The 17,882-nt window shown below is 39.4% G+C and overlaps 1 protein-coding gene across 1 annotated transcript in view; it reads left to right on the forward strand.

Annotated features, from left to right (window-relative positions):
• The window catches only part of DOCK4 (dedicator of cytokinesis 4), a 501,134-nt gene that overhangs the window by 444,427 nt on the left and 38,825 nt on the right, over window positions 1-17,882 (forward strand). The window contains 6 exon segments of the mRNA XM_032643431.1: window positions 2,244-2,339; window positions 3,223-3,283; window positions 7,417-7,510; window positions 15,095-15,243; window positions 17,517-17,585; window positions 17,587-17,604. Of these exon segments, the coding sequence (XP_032499322.1) occupies window positions 2,244-2,339; window positions 3,223-3,283; window positions 7,417-7,510; window positions 15,095-15,243; window positions 17,517-17,585; window positions 17,587-17,604 (487 nt within the window).

The following is a 17,882-nucleotide window of genomic DNA, read 5'->3' on the forward strand; positions in this document are numbered from 1 at the left end:
TCCTAATTTATCCTAATACACATACTTCTGTATATGAAATAGAAACAAGGACCTATTATATAGCACAGGGAACTATATTCAATGTCTTGTAATAACCAATAATGAAAAATAATCTGAGAATGAATACATATATATGTATATATATAACTGAATCACTTTGCTGTACACCTAAGACTAACACAATATTGTAAATCAACTATACTGCCGTTTTTAAAAATGGTTTAAAAACATTAGAAAAGAATGATGCATAGTTAATGATCTTTTGACATGTATGTAAAGTCTAGTGCATTAGTTCATGTAGCAACCATTCATCATTTTAGTGCCTCAAAAAAAGAAAAGAAGAAATCACCTTGCACTGTGATTAGATGAGTTCCCTGTGTACTCACCATGGGCACATCAGCATGATTATAGACCAAATAGAAATATACCAAATTGTAGATCAGTGTCACCCAGGTTATCTAGAGAGACTCTTCTCTTCTTGTCTGATAGCTTCTCCTTATCAGTGTGTATCAGGTAAACTGGGAGGGCAAGCTTCCCCACAGAAAGAACTAGCCTGGCCGAGAAAGCAGATGAACTGGGTTCTAGGCTTGGTCCTGATATTTGGGTCTTGTGTTAGTCAAGGGAACAGGCTGTGCAGAGCTGTGCCTCTTTTTACAAGAGGATTCTGTAGCTCAGATTTCTTCCTGCAGCCAGAGGCTGTGCAAATTAATGAAACTCATGCCTGTAAAAGAAGTCTCTATATATTTTTAGAATTATTACCTAACTTGAGTTCTTTGTTTTTCAGCCTCTAAAGTATATGAGGTGTGGGCTGTCACTTGGGAAGATTTCTCCATCATCCTGCATTGCTTTGGCAGGCAGATTTTCATTTGAGTACTTGGTTCAATACCAGTTTGGCGTTTAAGCTTGAAACAGGTGCTTCTCAGAGGCTTTTTAAAAGAAAATACATTTAGAACAAACTAGGGGACCTTTCCCTGGGGGATTAGTCAGGGTGAGTTCCATCCCTCATGTGCTATTTCTTCCCCTCTTCCCCTCCTTAATCTAGGAAACAGTTCAGAATAAACCAGAAAAACAAATGATCAGGGATGCATAGACACCAGATGAGGAGATAAGACAGAGGGCTGGGCACTGGAATGGTAATAGCAAGAAGAAGCAGTGGGGAGTGGGAAGGAAGATTGAGAGAGAACGTAGCCACAGAGCAAAAAAAAAACAGCTTTGACAAAATAGCTTTTTTTCTACAAAGCACAGTATAGGATAGGCTGAGATGGTACTTGTACGAAATGGTTTCTCTCTATGTTATTCCTGAAACCAAGATGAAAGGGGAACAACATTTTAGAAATAATGATCATTAAATTTAGGAGGGCAAAGTATCCTCATATTGTCATGCCTATGTTCTTACTTTTTTCTTTTGGGGAAAGTTCAGTCGTAAAGGTTTTTGCCAAGTATATGGTTAATTTGCCGAGAGGTGGGAGTCAAAGTAAAACAGAGCCTAATTATTATGATTGTTATTGTTTTGTGTTTACATAGCAGTGCCTCTGCTCCAAGGTGCTTAAGATTAGGGAAAATGTAGGAGGAGAGATGTGGTTCGGTACTTGTCATCAATCTGCTGTAACAACCACATAGAAAATCCTCTGTGATTAATGACAAAATGAATGAAACTGTTGAGTGAGTGCACAGATAGTACAATATGTATTGAGTGGGCAAATGTTAAGTGAAAGGAAAAAAACGCAAAACGTCATACCGTCTGTACAAGGATTTTCCTGTAGCAGTTGCATTGCAGTAAAATTGCTTGGATGAAGATGCATTCCACTGAGAGGTAGGAAAACATTTTTATGTGAATAAAGCAAGATCTTACTTAAAAGTAAACTTAGAGGCACTCCTGTTTTCGCTTTTCGCAGTGTGGTTTGGTGTGGTGAGGTGCAAGCCTCTGTTAGTGGAAGAGAGAAGCTAGGAAACAATGTCTTTGAGCTGTGAGGTGCTTGCATATTTTGAAAATATGTTTTATATGCATGTGTTCGTATTTGATGACTTGGATAATGAAAATCAATTTGCTTTGTCAATGCTTCCTGGATTAGAATTCCACTATTTGGTCCCTATCCTAGGTAAGACATTGTTTGCAAATTGTGCTACTTGTGAGATGTTGCAGTGGTTGCTAAGGCATTTAAGGTATTGATGAAAGTAAAATGGTTGTCATGGTGACTGATAAAAATAAATGTTGAAAATGCCCTGGGTTCTTTCTTTTCCAGTCTACTAAAGAAAATTGAGCGGGAAACATGGAGGGAGAGTGGTGTTTCATTAATCGCCACTGTAACTCGTCTAATGGAGAGGTTGTTAGATTACAGGTAAGCCGAGCCCACCCCCCGCCCTCCCGGTTTTCCAGATATGCCGCGCTCCCCTGAGAAAGTCTGAGAGTTAGAATACAGTCGACATTGCCCTTGGGTTAATCACTCAAAGAATTGATAATCAGACCGTGGAACCTTGAGCAGTAAAATAACAGACCTCTAACTAGCTGGTTCAGAGTTTTTTCTTTGCTTTTCCTTTTTTATGTTTTGTTGTATGGGTTTTGACAGTTCTTTTAAAGTCTCAGTGAATTGAGACAGTCCTGTTATTAAAGAAATCTTTTTTCTTGGTGTTTAGACTCACCCGTTAGAACCAGTAGATCCGTTCATCTTAGGGTGATGACAGTGAAACCAACAATTGTACAACCATGCTGCTTTCTTAGAAAAGGAGAGGGGGGATGAAACTCACACCGTTAGCTTTCAGAGTCATTTTTTGATTTGGAAATGATCTAAACTGTTGAAGCAGTTCATCCCACTTAAACGCATGGTGTTTTAAGAATAAACGCTTCATTCTCACTGCTGATGGCCAGGCTTAGCAGATCCTTCTCACCCCAAGTAAGAGGTGTGTAATAACACACCTTCACTCCTCCCCTTCCTGGAGCCCCCGTCTATTGAGAGGGAGCACAGTCCACCTGGCAGTGAAATTCTCAGCGACGCTGGTGCTCAGCAGGGTCTGACCGCCCCCCTCCCCAGCCTCTCCCAAGCTCACGCTTCCTGGGGCACTGCCTCTATTCTGCCGAGCCTCACGAGCCTCATCTGAACAGCAACTTGCAAATTGCCTCTAGTCTCTGACAGATCCTTTTTTATTTTTTCTTCCTAAAAGAACAAACTGTGTTCACCCCTAGGAAGGAAGTTCTGTGTTCTGACTCTTGCTTTTTGTTTTTAGGGACTGCATGAAAATGGGCGAGGTAGATGGCAAAAAGATTGGCTGCACCGTGAGCCTCCTGGTTCGTAAACAATTTCCCTTTTCCTCCTTATATCCTAACGTTTGCTTTTTCACAGAAATACTGTTTTGTTTATCAGCCACCATGTGTCTTTATCTGGGTGTTTCTTAAAAGAGTTTCGATATGTTTTTGCTTCAGGTTGAATTAAATGCCAGAAAATTCTGAGCTTCGAACACTGCAGAATGGTCCCACTGTAAAATCCCAGAGTGACGCCAGGCTTCTCCTGTTGCATCGCTCCTCTGCCCTGGAGTCTTTTGTTGCTCTCCTAGGGAAAAGCATGATGTCCCTGGAGAAAAGTCTTTTCACTTTTGTGTAGACAGTTTCTTTCTGCCCTTCTTATATGTATTCTAGGTTTTAATAAATATTAATGTTCTTTTCTGAACAAATGACAGTTTCCTATTTAGCACATGAATTTTCACTCTCTAGCTTCTTTGCAAATTAAATCCATAATACCGCTGTTGTTAAGTTGTGGATTATAACTAGGATGACCACATAATTTCTCACCCAAACAAGACGTTTTTGAGAATAAAAATAAATATTGGGTAAGGATAATAGGCTACAACAGAACAGTTCTAGGAACACAAAATTTGTACTGAAATGTCTCATAACTAATTATCAAATAGAATGGTATTCTCACTACAGAGCAAAAGAAGGATTATACATTCACATTCCTTTTTCAAATTTTAACATAGTATAAATTGATGCTTTTGATAATTTACCTTAATCAGATTTAAAATACAGGAATGCGTTGTGACTGCTTTGGTTCTAAATTAGTGAATATCATGGTTTGTTTTTCTTGTTTTGCAGAATAGATGAAACCTCACCATCTATTCTAAGTACTTGCACAGACAGAATTCTAACTCTTAGTCTGATCCATGAGTCTCTCACATGCCCTTTTTTCTCTATTTGTCTGCACCTTAAAATTTGTTTTGTCCCCCATTCTGATTCTGTCCTGTCTTAGCTCATCGATTTCAGGTTTTTTTGTTTTGTTTTGTTTATTCCCCTCACAGCCCTTCTTCAGAGCTCAGGATTTTTTGCTTTCTTATGGCTGTCTTTTTAATCTGTTTCACTAATTTGTTTTCTCACTGTACTACATCTCTGAGTATATGACTTTATCCTTTTTTACCACGCCTACCACTTCCTCTTCATTTTTGCATTTAATTGTTACACCTCCACCTCCAATATCAGTTGCTAAAAATAGTAAGACCTGATCATCCTCTATCAGGCTACTTCTTGTTATGCAGTTTCTTCCGTAATTCTTATCGTCAGACCCAATAGTAACCTGCAGGCCATCAGGCCAAGCTCACTGGGTCAACCCATTATCTCTCCTCTTAGCACTTATTTCTAACCTTGAGCACAGTCATTTCCACTTTTAAATTTCCTTTCTGTGCTTTCCCAGCTTTTTGCGGGCCTTTCACCAGGGTCAAGGTCCTCAGCCTGATCTCCTTCCACGTCCCTGCTTGTACATCAGTATCTGGGGAGAAAAGCCAAGTGCTCTGTCAGCTTCAGGTTTTCTCAGTTTATCTCCTTAATCTTGACTCTACCCCAACTCCAAACACAAAGTCTCATAAATAGCCTCAAAGGAAAGCCTTTACCTTTTTCCAAAGGAATCGTCTTCCATTGTCTCCATCTCCTTTCACAGCGTCCTCTGTTTAGAGGTACACAAATAAATGTAGACCCTAGGTTCATTTCCTCAACCGGTATAACAGGAGAGGTCATTTCCTCGGATGAAAGAATGAATACTTCCACCTAAATGTGTTTATTCTAGTTTCCCAGTAGGAATAAGCCAGAGACTTAATAAATAAAATCAGTGGCCCCGTCAGTATCCACCTGAGACAATGAATTTATCTTGCTAGTTTTGCACTGACCAAGAATAGTCCTTATCAGACTTCCCTGGTGGCGCAGGGGTTAAGAGTCCATCAGCCAATGCAGGGGACATGGGTTTGAGCCCTGGTCCTGGAAGATCCCACATGCCATGGAGCATGCACCACAAGTCCATGCACCACAACTACTGAGCCTGTGCTCTAGAGCCCGCGAGCCACAACTACTGAGCCCATGTGCCACAACTACTGAAGCCCATGCGCCCTAGAGCCTGTGCTCCGCAACAAGAGAAGCCACCGCAATGAGAAGCCTGAGCACCGCAACAAAGAGTAGCCCCCGCTCGCCGCAACTGGAGAAAGCCCACGCGCAGCAACAAAGAACCAACGCAGCCAAAAATAAATAAATATTTTTTTAAAAAAGAATATCCGTATAGAAAATGCTAACGCTTTGAAAGCTGTTCTAATTTCAGCCAGCACCCGACTACTTATTATTAAAGGACAAAATATATAACTTTGAAGCTAATCTTTTTAGCTTCTACTCCATATGGAAAGTTTTTGATTTCTAGCTGCAATATGGTTCTTTTTAACCACTCCCTCCCTCCTAGAGATTTTTCTTAACTTTTTGGAAAGATCAATTCCAGATTGTCTTCAGGAGAGCTCTGGCTTTCTTTACAAGATCAGAGTTAAACTGTAGTATTAGGCTGGTAAAAATGGGTGATCTTTGACATGACTAATACAAGGAAATGTAATTATTGTTTTGTTCTTTGTGTCACTAATTTTGCCAGACACATGTGAAAGATTCTCATCTGCTGACTGGAGAGAGCTTTTCTTTTTTTTCAAGAACTGTTCATTTACAGAGTGATCACTTATTTGGTTCCCAAAGAAATACGCTTCTTACCAGAGAGTTATTAGAACAAATTATCCTTTAATAACATAAAAGCCTGCTATGAGGTTGTTAAATTTATGTTTATGGTACAACAATTCTTGCTAATTAAAATGATTTTGGTTATAGTAGAGATATGAAGAGCATTGTTTACTTAGCTTTTTAAAGAATGCCAAGATCTACAAGGCACAAGACGAAAAGGGGAAGGATAATGGTATAAATTGGAAAAAATATTTTTTTATGATGTGTTCAACTAAATGTCAGTGTCTCAAGGTTAGAAGAGTCCTCATACTGAAGAATGGACGCCTGTTAGGTAGTGGCCAGAAAGTACATTGACAGAAGTTCCTCAGGCTTTGAGCCCAAGTACAATTTAAGCAGCCACATTGGCTAGTTTGGTCCATTACCAAAGCACCTCTCTAGCTAATCAAATTCAAAAACGTTTAGAATTCCTGGACTTTCCCCCCCCTAGAAAAGCCTGTCACTGCTTCAAGTCAGCAGATTTATCCCCCCATCACTATTCATGTTCCCTTCTTCTACACACCAAGTAGCATCTGTCAAAATAACAACAGCAAAAAAATAAAATAAAATAAAACAACAGCAGTAGTAATGATAGCAGTTCAGATGGCTTTAGCAGGGATTTCAAAATGAACAATGATCTGCTTTCTAAAATTGCCTTATGTAGAGTCTCACAGCATCATGCTTTTGCTGGACTCCAGCTTCTTACACTTTTGCTCGTATGTTTACTAAGTTCAGTGAGGACTAATGTACTGTCTGATGTGGTAAAGGAGTGTATGTGGATGCCTATAAAGTGTACCTTTAAAATGGCAATGTAATATGTCCAGGTAGGTCAGAGTTGAGTTTTTGGTGACAAATGTTAAAACAGTTTAGAGAAGTTTAATAAGATCCGGATACCTTTTTTTAATAAACCAAATATTTTCAATAAGCATGGCCCTGTAACAGTAATTTGAAATAAAATCTCTTATTAATCCCTTTATGTTGTAGTCATAAACTGGAAACCTTTAAATTAAGTTTAAAATTAAAGAAATTATCCTTTGACTATCCATGATCAAATTAATAAACAGGTTAATCTCTTACATATTTTAATATTTTTAGTTGAATAGGCTGATTGTCCACTGGCAGTTAAACTAACAAAAAACAACAGAAAGTAACAAATGAAATGTGAATCAGTGGTAATAACATCCCCCCAGGAATTACCAGCCTATTCAATAAATGATAAATAATGTTTAATACAGACAGTGCTGAGTTAAAAAATATGTCACTGGGTCTCCTTACTTAATTTTTTAAAGACATTTATACAGAAAAATTCATCTGTTCTCTTGGTTCAAGATATCAAAACTTCAAGCAGAGTAAAAGGCAGATACTTGACAACCTAATTGTTGAGGAATTATCCATGCTTGTACTCTTTTTTATAGAACTTCTATAAGACTGAACTGAACAAGGAAGAGATGTATATACGCTATATCCACAAACTCTACGATCTGCACCTCAAAGCACAGAACTTCACAGGTAATTGTGTCTTTTGGCTCAGGTTGGGGGAAGTGGGCAGGTCACTGGTATATTAAAAATAATAACTCCTCTGTTTTTTGAATTAGAGCTGAGGACTCGAGCATTTCTCCTTTAAAAGTGGAATTTATTTTTAATTAGATTTATGTTTCTAAGTACTCTATGTTTTTAATATATTGGCTTTTTTTTTTTTTTTTTTTTTTACTATATCTCTTTGTGTAGTTTTTTAGAGGTTGCTTTTGGGATTACAAAAAGCAACTTTTCATGGTCTACTTAAAGTGAGTATTTCACCACTTCAAGTTAAATATAGGAACTTTACGACCTCTCCACTTTACATTATAGTGTCATAGGTATTACATCTAGGTACATTGAAAAACTCCATCGGATAATGTCATAATTTTTAAGTCATATCTATTTTAAAGAATTTAAGAGGTTAAAAATAATCTATTATATTTACTCAGATATTTACCATTTCTGTTGGTCTTTCTTCATTCCTGAAATTCTCAATTTTCCTGTTAACATTTTCATTCAACCTAAAGAACTTGTTTTAGTATTTCTTTTAGAGCAGATCTAATAATGAAGAATTCTTAGTTTTCCTTCATCTTTATTTTACCTTCATCCCTGAAGGAAATGTTTGCTGGATAGTGTCTTTGTTTGGACAGTATCTTTGTTTCAGTACTTTAAAAATGTTGTTTTACTTTCTTCTGGCCTCCATTGTTTCTGATGAGAGATCTGTAGTCATTTAAATTGTTCCCCTGTGTGTAATGTGTAATTGTCTCTGGTTGCTTTCAAGATTTTATCTTCGGTTTTCAGCAGTTCAGTTATGATATATATGGGCATGGTTTTCTTTAAGTTTATCCTGGTTGGGTTTGCTGAGTTTCTTGGATCTATAAACTTATTTCCTTCACCAAATTTGGGAAGTTTTCAGGCATTATTTCTTCAAATATATTTTCTGCACTGATTCTCTCTTTTGGGACTCCAGTTTTATGGATGGCCAGTTTTATGACCTTTTGGTATCATTTTATAAGTTTCTCAGACCCTGGTTTGTTTTTTGGGGTTTTTTTTTTTTTTTTCAATTTTTGTTCTTTCTGTTTTTCAGATTGGATCATTTCGCTTCATCCATTTTCAAGTCCTTTGCTTCCCCTCTATCATTTCCATTCAACTATTGAGCCCTTCCAGTGAAATTTTATTTTTATTATATAATTCTAAAATTCTTATTTGGCTGTTTTTTTAATAGCTTCAATTTCTTTGCAAAGAACATGTATCTTTCTATTTATTTCACGAGTGTTCACTTTTACTTCAAGTAGCATGGTTGTAATAGCTATTTCTTAGTATTTGCCTATAATTTCAACAACTGAATCGTCTTGGAATTGGCATCTGTTATTGCCTTTCCCCTTTGAGATTTGTTTAGGTTTCCTGGTTCTTTGAATGTCAAGTAATTTTGGATTATATCCTGGGCATTTTGAATATTATGAGAGTTCATCTTCTGGAGAATATTGACTATTTTTATTTTAGCAGAAAATCAGTTAGTTTCGGACCTCAAGTCCTGAGCCACCTTTTGAAGGTCAGTTTAGTTATCAAAGCCTTTGCAGCACTTTCCTGGTCTTTCCTGCATGTATGTCACCCAGGGAGAGTCTGGGACATGGACATTTATCTATACCATAATTCATTTATCAGAATCTTTGTTATGTTGATTCTAGTTCATTCTACACATGTGCAGCTTGGGGGTGAGCCCAAGGAAGTCATACACAGAATTTAAAAATTCCTTCCTCCATCTCCTTCCTCTCTCTGATATTTCTCACTCTTCCCATCTCCCAGGGGCTCCTTTTCCTAGTACTCTCACTTGATCCAAGCCAAAGTACTCAGAGCCAAGGCTTGATCCTCCACACTATGATGTACTATGTACAGTTGGTCTCCCTGGGGACAAAGCAGTGAAAGAAAAGAGAAAAATGGAAGCTGTTGCTGCTGCCACTGTGATTGCCCCTATTGTCACACTTCAGGTTTACAGCTTTGTCCCTGGGACTCAGAGTGGACCAGAAGAGTCAAAAGTACTCCATCCGGGCTTCCCTGGTGGCGCAGTGGTTGAAAGTCTGCTTGCTGATGCAGGGGACATGGGTTCGTGCCCCGGTCCGGGAAGATCCCACATGCCGCGGAGCAGCTAGGCCCGTGAGCCATGGCCGCTGAGCCTGCACGTCTGGAGCCTGTGCTCCGCAACGGGAGAGGCCACAACAGTGAGAGGCCCGCGTACCGCAAAAAAAAAAGTACTCCATCCCACAGAAGGTCCTCTTCCCAGTCCTCTGATGAGAGGAGCTTTTCTTGGAGCTTTTTCTGTCTGTTTCCATTTGCAGTTCCAGGAGGCAGGGAAGGCTAAGCCAGGAGATAGAAAAGGCAAAAAATAAAAACAAGTAACTCACCACTCTGTGGTCCTTCTTTTGAGTATTGATTTTACTGTTCTGTCTACCTTCTCATTTACTGTTCAGAATTCTCCAATAGTTGCTTTACATATTTTGTCTGGGGTTTTTAGTTGAATCAGTGGGAAAGATACACTAGAATGTGCTTACTACATCTTAACAAGAATGAGAACCCTTTAATTGGATTTAGGAACTACAAATCTTAGTCTTTTGCCACACTGTTCTTCCAAAGAACTCCTGAATCATGGTTCCTCCCTCAGCTTTAAAAGGGTAAAGGAACCTTTCTGAAGTAGTGCTCTTGTTCCAGAATTTAAATATGCCTCTAGCTACAGTTCCACTGTATCACTTAAGAGCATCACTGTTTACTTTTTTTTTTTTGCGGTACGCTGGCCTCTCACTGTTGTGGCCTCTCCCATTGCGGGGCACAGGCTCCGGACGCGCAGGCTCAGCGGCCCATGAGTCACGGGCCCAGCCGCTCTGCAGCATGTGGGATCCTCCCAGACCGGGGCACGAACCCGTGTCCCCTGCATCGGCAGGCGGACTCTCAACCACTGCGCCACCAGGGAAGCCCCACTGTTTACTCTTAAACTGGAGACTTCATGATATCTTTGATGCCTCTTATTCATGAAGTGCTATTGGTTCTGCTCCTAAACATCAAAAACCATTTCCTTTTTATTATTTCCAGTTTCACTGCCTCAAAATAGGCCTTCATCATCTCTCACCTGGACTGCTTCCTAACCATCCCCAGAGTTTACCTCAGCAAACTTTAACCTGCAGGCGGCCAGCTGATTTTGTAAAGAAAGTTTTATTATAACTGAGCCACCACCCACTTAATCACATATTGTCTGAGGTTGCTGTTGTGCTCCCCTGGCAGAGTTAAATAGTTGCAACAAAGTTGTAGTGTGGCCGGCAAGCCTAAATTATTTACTTTCTGGCCCTTTGAGAAAATTTTGCCAACCCCCTTCTCTAGATATAACTCTATCAATTCATGTCTTCTACAAAATAAAGCTCAAACTCTTTATTTGGAGCCCATCATAATTGAACAAACACCTGTCTGCTCAGCCTCACCTTACCTCTCGCACTACACTACATTCCTAATTTTTATCCTTAAGAGCCAGCTCCTATATCATCTTTCCATGAAGTTTTACCTTCCTTCACTTCCCTCATCAACTCCATGACCCAGCACTCCCCTGCCATGGGCTGAGTTGATATTTACAACTCTTTTCCCCTTGCAATTTTTTCAGATTTCCATTAAAACATTTATCATATTGTTTTTATTCATCGTTATATGAGGTGTATTGTGTGTGTGTGTGTGTGTGTGTGTGTTAATAGGTACATAGGTAGGTAGTAGAGAGATCTTTAGTTGAAGGATAAGTTCCTTGAGGACAGAAATGATGTTTTCTTCTTAGACTTCCCAGTTCTTTGACTAGTGCCTAGCAGTGTGAGATTTAAATAAATGCATTACTAATGAATGCACTCAATGAGATTTTAGTACCCTGAGCAGACTTCTCTCCTTCAATATTGGTAATTCCTTAATCACTGAGGAAGCCCCCAGTATCTCTTCACACAGATGTGCTGATAGTTTTGATGAATAAAGCTAAGATTTTTGAGCTGACTCTGTCGTCTGGGAGTTTAAGTGGTCATTTTAAAGTAGTTTGTAGCCAATTTTTGAGAGAAATGGTGAACCTAGTTTTTCTATCTGTGAAAACAACCTAGTAGACTTGTTTTATTTTAAAGTCCATAAAAAAAAAAAGAAATGAGAGAGGGAAGTGAGAACAAACTCTTACAGATATGTAACAGATACATTTTCATTTTCTGAAAATCCGAATCTATTTGGAAACGAATAAATTTTTTTCTTTAATTTGTTTACTCAGCTTGCAGTTTTTATGTTCCCCAAAGTCATAAGAATTAACTTCTTTCCTATATAACATTTTTCTTATTTCTCTTCTGTCCTCATTTTTGTGTGTCCTTGGAGAAAGGGAAATTGATTGGAAAAACTTCTCTATAGGATTCAGTTTAAATGGCTTAACCCTTTCCAGCCCTCTGTGACAGTGCCCTCCATTACTTGATTCATCTCCACTCTTCTCCTGTGTTCATTTCTTTTTGCATATTGGTGTCCCTCATTGTACACATCTCAGAACGATGGAATGAGATAGCCCATATTTAATTATGTGATGATGCCTTTTGTTCAGAATTATAAACACTTTTAAAAAACATTGTCTATTGGAAATTCTGGATGTGATTCATCCTTCTCTTTTCAATATGTAGTATTGTCTTCTAAAGATGTAGAGGAATAAGTATACAACATATAATAAAACATTTACAATTTGTTAATGTGTTCAAACAACCTTAGTAGTCTGTTGTTAACACCTCAAAGGCATACATGTTTCCTTTAATGCTTCCTTTACACACACTGTTTACCTCAGGTATTCATCATGATTTTCCCGAATCAAATTCTGAAACAGGTGTAATTTGTTTTCACACCTTTCCCATGTCACCACTCCATCATTTTTCAGCTTCCTCCGCTGGCCCACCAATGCTTACTTGTTTTTCCACACTTCCCAGGGGCAAGTCACCCACACGTGACCTTCCAGCCATCCCCTGGACCTTCCCAGGGCAAACATGATTTGGAAAGCAGTTTAGGGATTAGAAACTCTTCATTGCTCCCCCTTTTTTTCGCTTTTTTATTGTGGTAAAATATACATAACATAAAATTTACCATCTTACCTATTTTTCAGTGGACAGTTCGGTGGCATTAAGTACATTCACATAGCTGTGCAACCATCACCACCATCCGTCTCCAGAACTTTTTCACCTGTCCAATCTGAAACCCTGTACCCATTAAACAATAACTTCTCATTTTCCCCTCCCCCAGCCCCTGGGAACCACCATTCTACTTTCTGTCTCTGTGAATTTGACCTTCATTGCCTTTTAGGTACCACCCTGTGGTCAGCTGCAGGCTTCAACTGTGGGGAGTGAGGACCCTCAGTCCTCACCCCTCCCCCTTTTCACTGTGACATGGTTAGTCTAAGGGTATATTTTTTGAGTGCTCAGGGGAGACACACAAGAAATTTGAGAGACAAAGATGATAATTCCTGAGCTGCGTCGCTAAGAGAAAATAGAAGTTATTTAGTAGTTAAAGCGGAAAGGCTTGAAGGAACAGGCTGTGAAGGACCATAGGTGTCAGTTGGTGGGATAAGTGAGGGGAACCTTAGTTTGTTCGGATAACACAAGCAAAGAGTGTGGATGGAAAAACAAAGACACACGTGGGGTTTTCTTAGGTGCTTGGCAGGATAAGAATATGTGGGTAATTAAAGATTAGGAAATTATCTCAGGAAGGCCTCAGAGAAAAGTAGAAGGCTATTCAAATACAGCACAGCTCTGATGATCTGGTTATTATCATCACCATTCTTGTCCTCTGTAAAGCAGTCTTCCATGGCAACCTACGTTGTGGCAATTCAGCTGTTTCTGCATCCACTTATTAACCAACACCCTTTAGCGGATATTCCCTCTCTCCATCTCACCACAAGAAAGGGTTTGGTCCAGTGCCCAAGCAAGAGAAGCCACCTCTGTCCCCTGGTGGGCAGCTGTCTCTGGGTCAGGATGCATCTTGTTTCATTCAGCAAAAGCTGATAATGGGGTCGAGGGGGCTGGAGGCCTCTAGGAGAGACAGTGGTGGGCTCCTTCTTACCTGCAATAAGTGGAGGAACAGTGGGAATATGTGAGCTGGAGGGACCATATCATGGGCAGCCTTCTCTGTCACTTTAGGAAATATAAATTTGTTCTGTTAGTTACTTAGAGTCATTGGCTAGTTTTAATCAGGGAGCAATGTGATCATTTGCAGTGAAGGAAAGTCATATTGGTAACAGTGCACAAACTGAATGCTGGGGGATAGGAGACTGCTGGTGGGTGATGAAAGCTTTTGCTACAGTCGTTGAAGCTACAGGACTGAGCTCACCAAAGGTAATTAAAGAGGAAGAACCGCCAGAGCCTGTGCCTTACAGGACTTCTACACTTGAGAGAAAAGAGAAAAATGATAGGAATCTAGCTCTTTATCGCAACTATATGTTATACATTGAGATAGCCAAATCATAGTACTAAAACTTAACATGTTACTTAAGAGCTTTATGTGTAGTTACCCTTCCAGCAAATAAGTGAAAAAAAGAATTACCATTTATGGATATTGTGGTAAAAGCTCCTACTGTGTCTTTTGAGACGTGTGTGGAGGGTGGTAGTTAAATAGATAAATAACATAAGGGTTTGTTCATTTTATTCAATGCAGTAAATGAGTTGGCTGTTATAGTGTTAGATTATTCTTATTATAGTCCTTCATCGGGTGACAGTGAATTCTGGTTCCTATCTTGATGTATTTGGCCATATCTATGGTTCAGGAAAAGAAGAGACCTGCAGAATAGCAATTATTCTGTTAAATACACTACCTGTCAACTATGCTTAAGCCTGTGGGTCACCATTTTCACACGTGTGTATAGAATGTCATCTCTTTTCACGTTTCCCCAAGAAATTCCAACCACACCAAACATGTCATGACTTCAGTAGCCATTACTGAAGATTTGTTGGGACTAACCATGGGGGTCATAGCACACAGCCCCCCGCAGTTTGTTTTCCCTCTCTGTCTCACACACACACACACACACACACACACACACACACAACACACACACACACCACTCTCAGATTTTTCAGCCTTTTATTATCCAGGAGAATTTAGCTACCATTTTTGCTTCCTAAGCATGCCTTTTGAAAGATGCCCATAGTCCCACTCCAAGGGATTTTACCCGTGAACTTCCGAGCAAACAAAGGCATGTCTCCCCTACCTACATCTTTGAACCAGCTACAGAGATACCCTTAAACATTTTATTTTTATTATCATATGCTGGTAGCATATGAACGTTATGGGGGAAAAAAAAAGGAGGGAAGGAGAGAAAGAGAGAATAAAGAGAACCAAAAGATTCAAACACAAATCTCTGATAATTCCATCTCCCAGGGGAACTCATCATTCATTAACCTTCTGTTGCATATATTCTGGACATTTTTTTCTTTAGTATCATGACATTCAGAAAATAGTATTTTCTCCAATTTGTCCCAAACCAGCCCCGTTTGAAGGGAGGTTCTTTGGGGTCCTGTCTCGATCATCACCTTCCCACTTGAATTTCAGAGGCCGCGTATACTCTCCTGTTATATGATGAGCTGCTGGAATGGTCTGATCGGCCCCTCCGGGAGTTCCTGACCTACCCCATGCAGACAGAATGGCAGCGCAAGGAGCACCTGCACCTCGCCATCATCCAGAACTTTGACAGAGGCAAGGTAGGTGGCCCCGCCCACCCGTGGCATCTCGCAAGGTGATTGTCACATTTCCTTTAGTTCGTTGATGGCCACCTCTTCAAGCAGGGGCCCTCGAATTTCAATGTGCATTAAAGACTCCAAAGAGTTTATTGAAATTAAGATTCCCAGGCCCTATTCCTGGACATTCTGATTAAGTAAGTCTGGCTTGAGGCAAGGGATTCTGCAATTTTAACAAGGACTCCAGGAAATTCCAATGTGTATGAACATGGGACCCCACCTTGAGAAACACTGATCTAGAGGTTTTGACACCCAGGCATTTTATTTTCTGAAAAACCATTATCACACCTCACTCAGCTCCCCAGATTGGCATGTAGTAATCTGCCTCCTTCCACTTTCTTTTTAAGGTAAAGTAAATGAAATTAAATTTGTTCACAGCATTTTATGGCATCCCGTCATATACTGAGAGTTGCCATGGGGTGCTGAAAACCTCCCTGAGCTAATAAGGCAATTCAGCACATCACCTCCCTGCCCCCTGCTCCCTCTTCAAGGGTTTGCAGTGCTCTTGAAGAAAAATAATTGTGAATCTGACCCCAGTTGATTTGAACACTTGGATGCTTTGGTGATATGTGTCTTAGATTTACGTATATCTTCCAAAGTGCCAAGGTTAAACAGGAAATTAAAATACAACCAGTGGCTGTCGTTCTCTTATAAGACATAATTGGGTACACCTAAAAATTTGATGAAAGGGAATTGCTTCTTTCCTCTCCTCTTCTATTATTTATCAAACTACACTGACATATCGTTCATTACGATTAATAGCAAAGAAATGCCTCTGTGCCCTCCTGCAGTAAAGTTTCCCCCCTTAAGATGAGCTGTTACAAAACCTCTGGCTGCATCTCTTGGCCCATTCTCAGGAGCTTGTGCTGGATCAGGGCTTGGAGACTACGGCCCATGGGTCAAATGGTTCACTGACTGTTTTCTGTTTGACCCACAATCTAAGAATCACTTTTACATGTTTAATTGGTTGAACAAAATCAAAAGAAGAATGATTTGACATGAGAAAATTACATGAAGTTCCCTTTTCATTGTCCATAAAGTTTTATTGGAACCCAGACAAGCTCATGTGTGTCTATACGGATGTGTTTTCATGATTTAACAGCAGTTGAGTGGTTTGTGACAAAGGCTGTATGGTCCACGAAACCTAAAGTATTTACTGTTTGGTGAAAGAAATTTGCCGATACCTGAGCTAGATCAAAGGATTTCTGCATTTCTCCTTAGAGTAACTAGCTGGGTTAAACCCTCATAATTTTCCAAGTGAAATTGGGCCAAACAAGGAATCCGCTGTGCCAGTTGTGGATAATTGGGCCTTAGGGGTCGGTGGCAGTTCCCCCCACCCCAGCATTGAGGGCCTGTTTATTCATCTCCTTGACCATTGTGGAACAGCAGTTATTTCAAGATGATAATTTTGTTTCTTTGTTTTTTACCTATAAATTATTACTTTTTAAAAAATTTTTTATTGAAGTAGAGTTGATTTACAATGTTGTGTTAATTTCTTTGGTACAGCAAAGTGACTCAGTTGTACATATATTTTTTTTTCATATTCTTTTCCATTATGGTTTGTCACAGGCTATTGGATATAGTTCCCTGTGCTATGCAGTAGGGACCTTGTTATGTATCCATCCTATATATACTAGTTTGCATCTGCTAAACCCAAACTCCCACTCCATCCCTCTCCCACCTCCACACCCTTGGCAACCAGGTCTGTTTTCTGTGTCTGTGAGTCTCTCTTTGTTTCATAGACATGTTGATTTGTGTTGTATTTTAGATCCCACATACAAGTGATATCATATGGTATTTGTCTTTCTCTGTCTGACTTACTTTGCTTTAGTGATAATCTCTAGGTTCATCTGTGTTGCTACAAATGACATTATTTTCATTATTTTGATGGCTGAGTAATCTTCCATTATATGTATGTATGTATGTATATATATATATACACACCACATCTTCAACATTGATAATTTTGAAATGATGCCAGGAAGTGTTGTTTTTGTGCCATATGTTAATGACTTGTGGTGGGTTATCATTTCCCATTCTCTAAAGATTTTTAATAGCTAGCCACATTAATTACATGCTGTTTTTCATGCATAAAATTGCAGTGGTACCTTAAGGGTAGGTTATAAAGATTAAGAAGTAAGGCTTGATCATCTGAAAGCAGTCACCTCCTGACCTCTGGGTGGGAGTTAGTAAATGTTGTGAGATCACGAACATTTATGTCATTCATTTGTCCACAGTGTTGGGAGAATGGCATCCTCTTGTGCCGGAAGATTGCAGAGCAGTACGAAAGTTATTATGATTATAGAAAACCTGAGCAAGATGAGGGTAAGGTACCTGGATGCATCCTAATCGTGTTACGGAATCCTTTTCTGCTTAGCTTTCCAATATGGCGCAATGAGATTAGCTTTGTGATAGTCTTGATATGTCTTGCAGAAAGCTTTTTAAAGATGCCTTTCCTCTGAAGCATACTCCTCTATTTTATACAGAGAAATAGCATGTTGATCTGTGTGATTTTTCTGATTAATATACAGAAAGGGAGCCCTTGATCTATTCTAAACGCATCTGACGTATGAATATAAAATTTAACCCAAGATAAGTACTTT

This window comes from Phocoena sinus, chromosome 9 (assembly GCF_008692025.1).
Source record: "Phocoena sinus isolate mPhoSin1 chromosome 9, mPhoSin1.pri, whole genome shotgun sequence".
NCBI lineage: Eukaryota > Metazoa > Chordata > Mammalia > Artiodactyla > Phocoenidae > Phocoena > Phocoena sinus.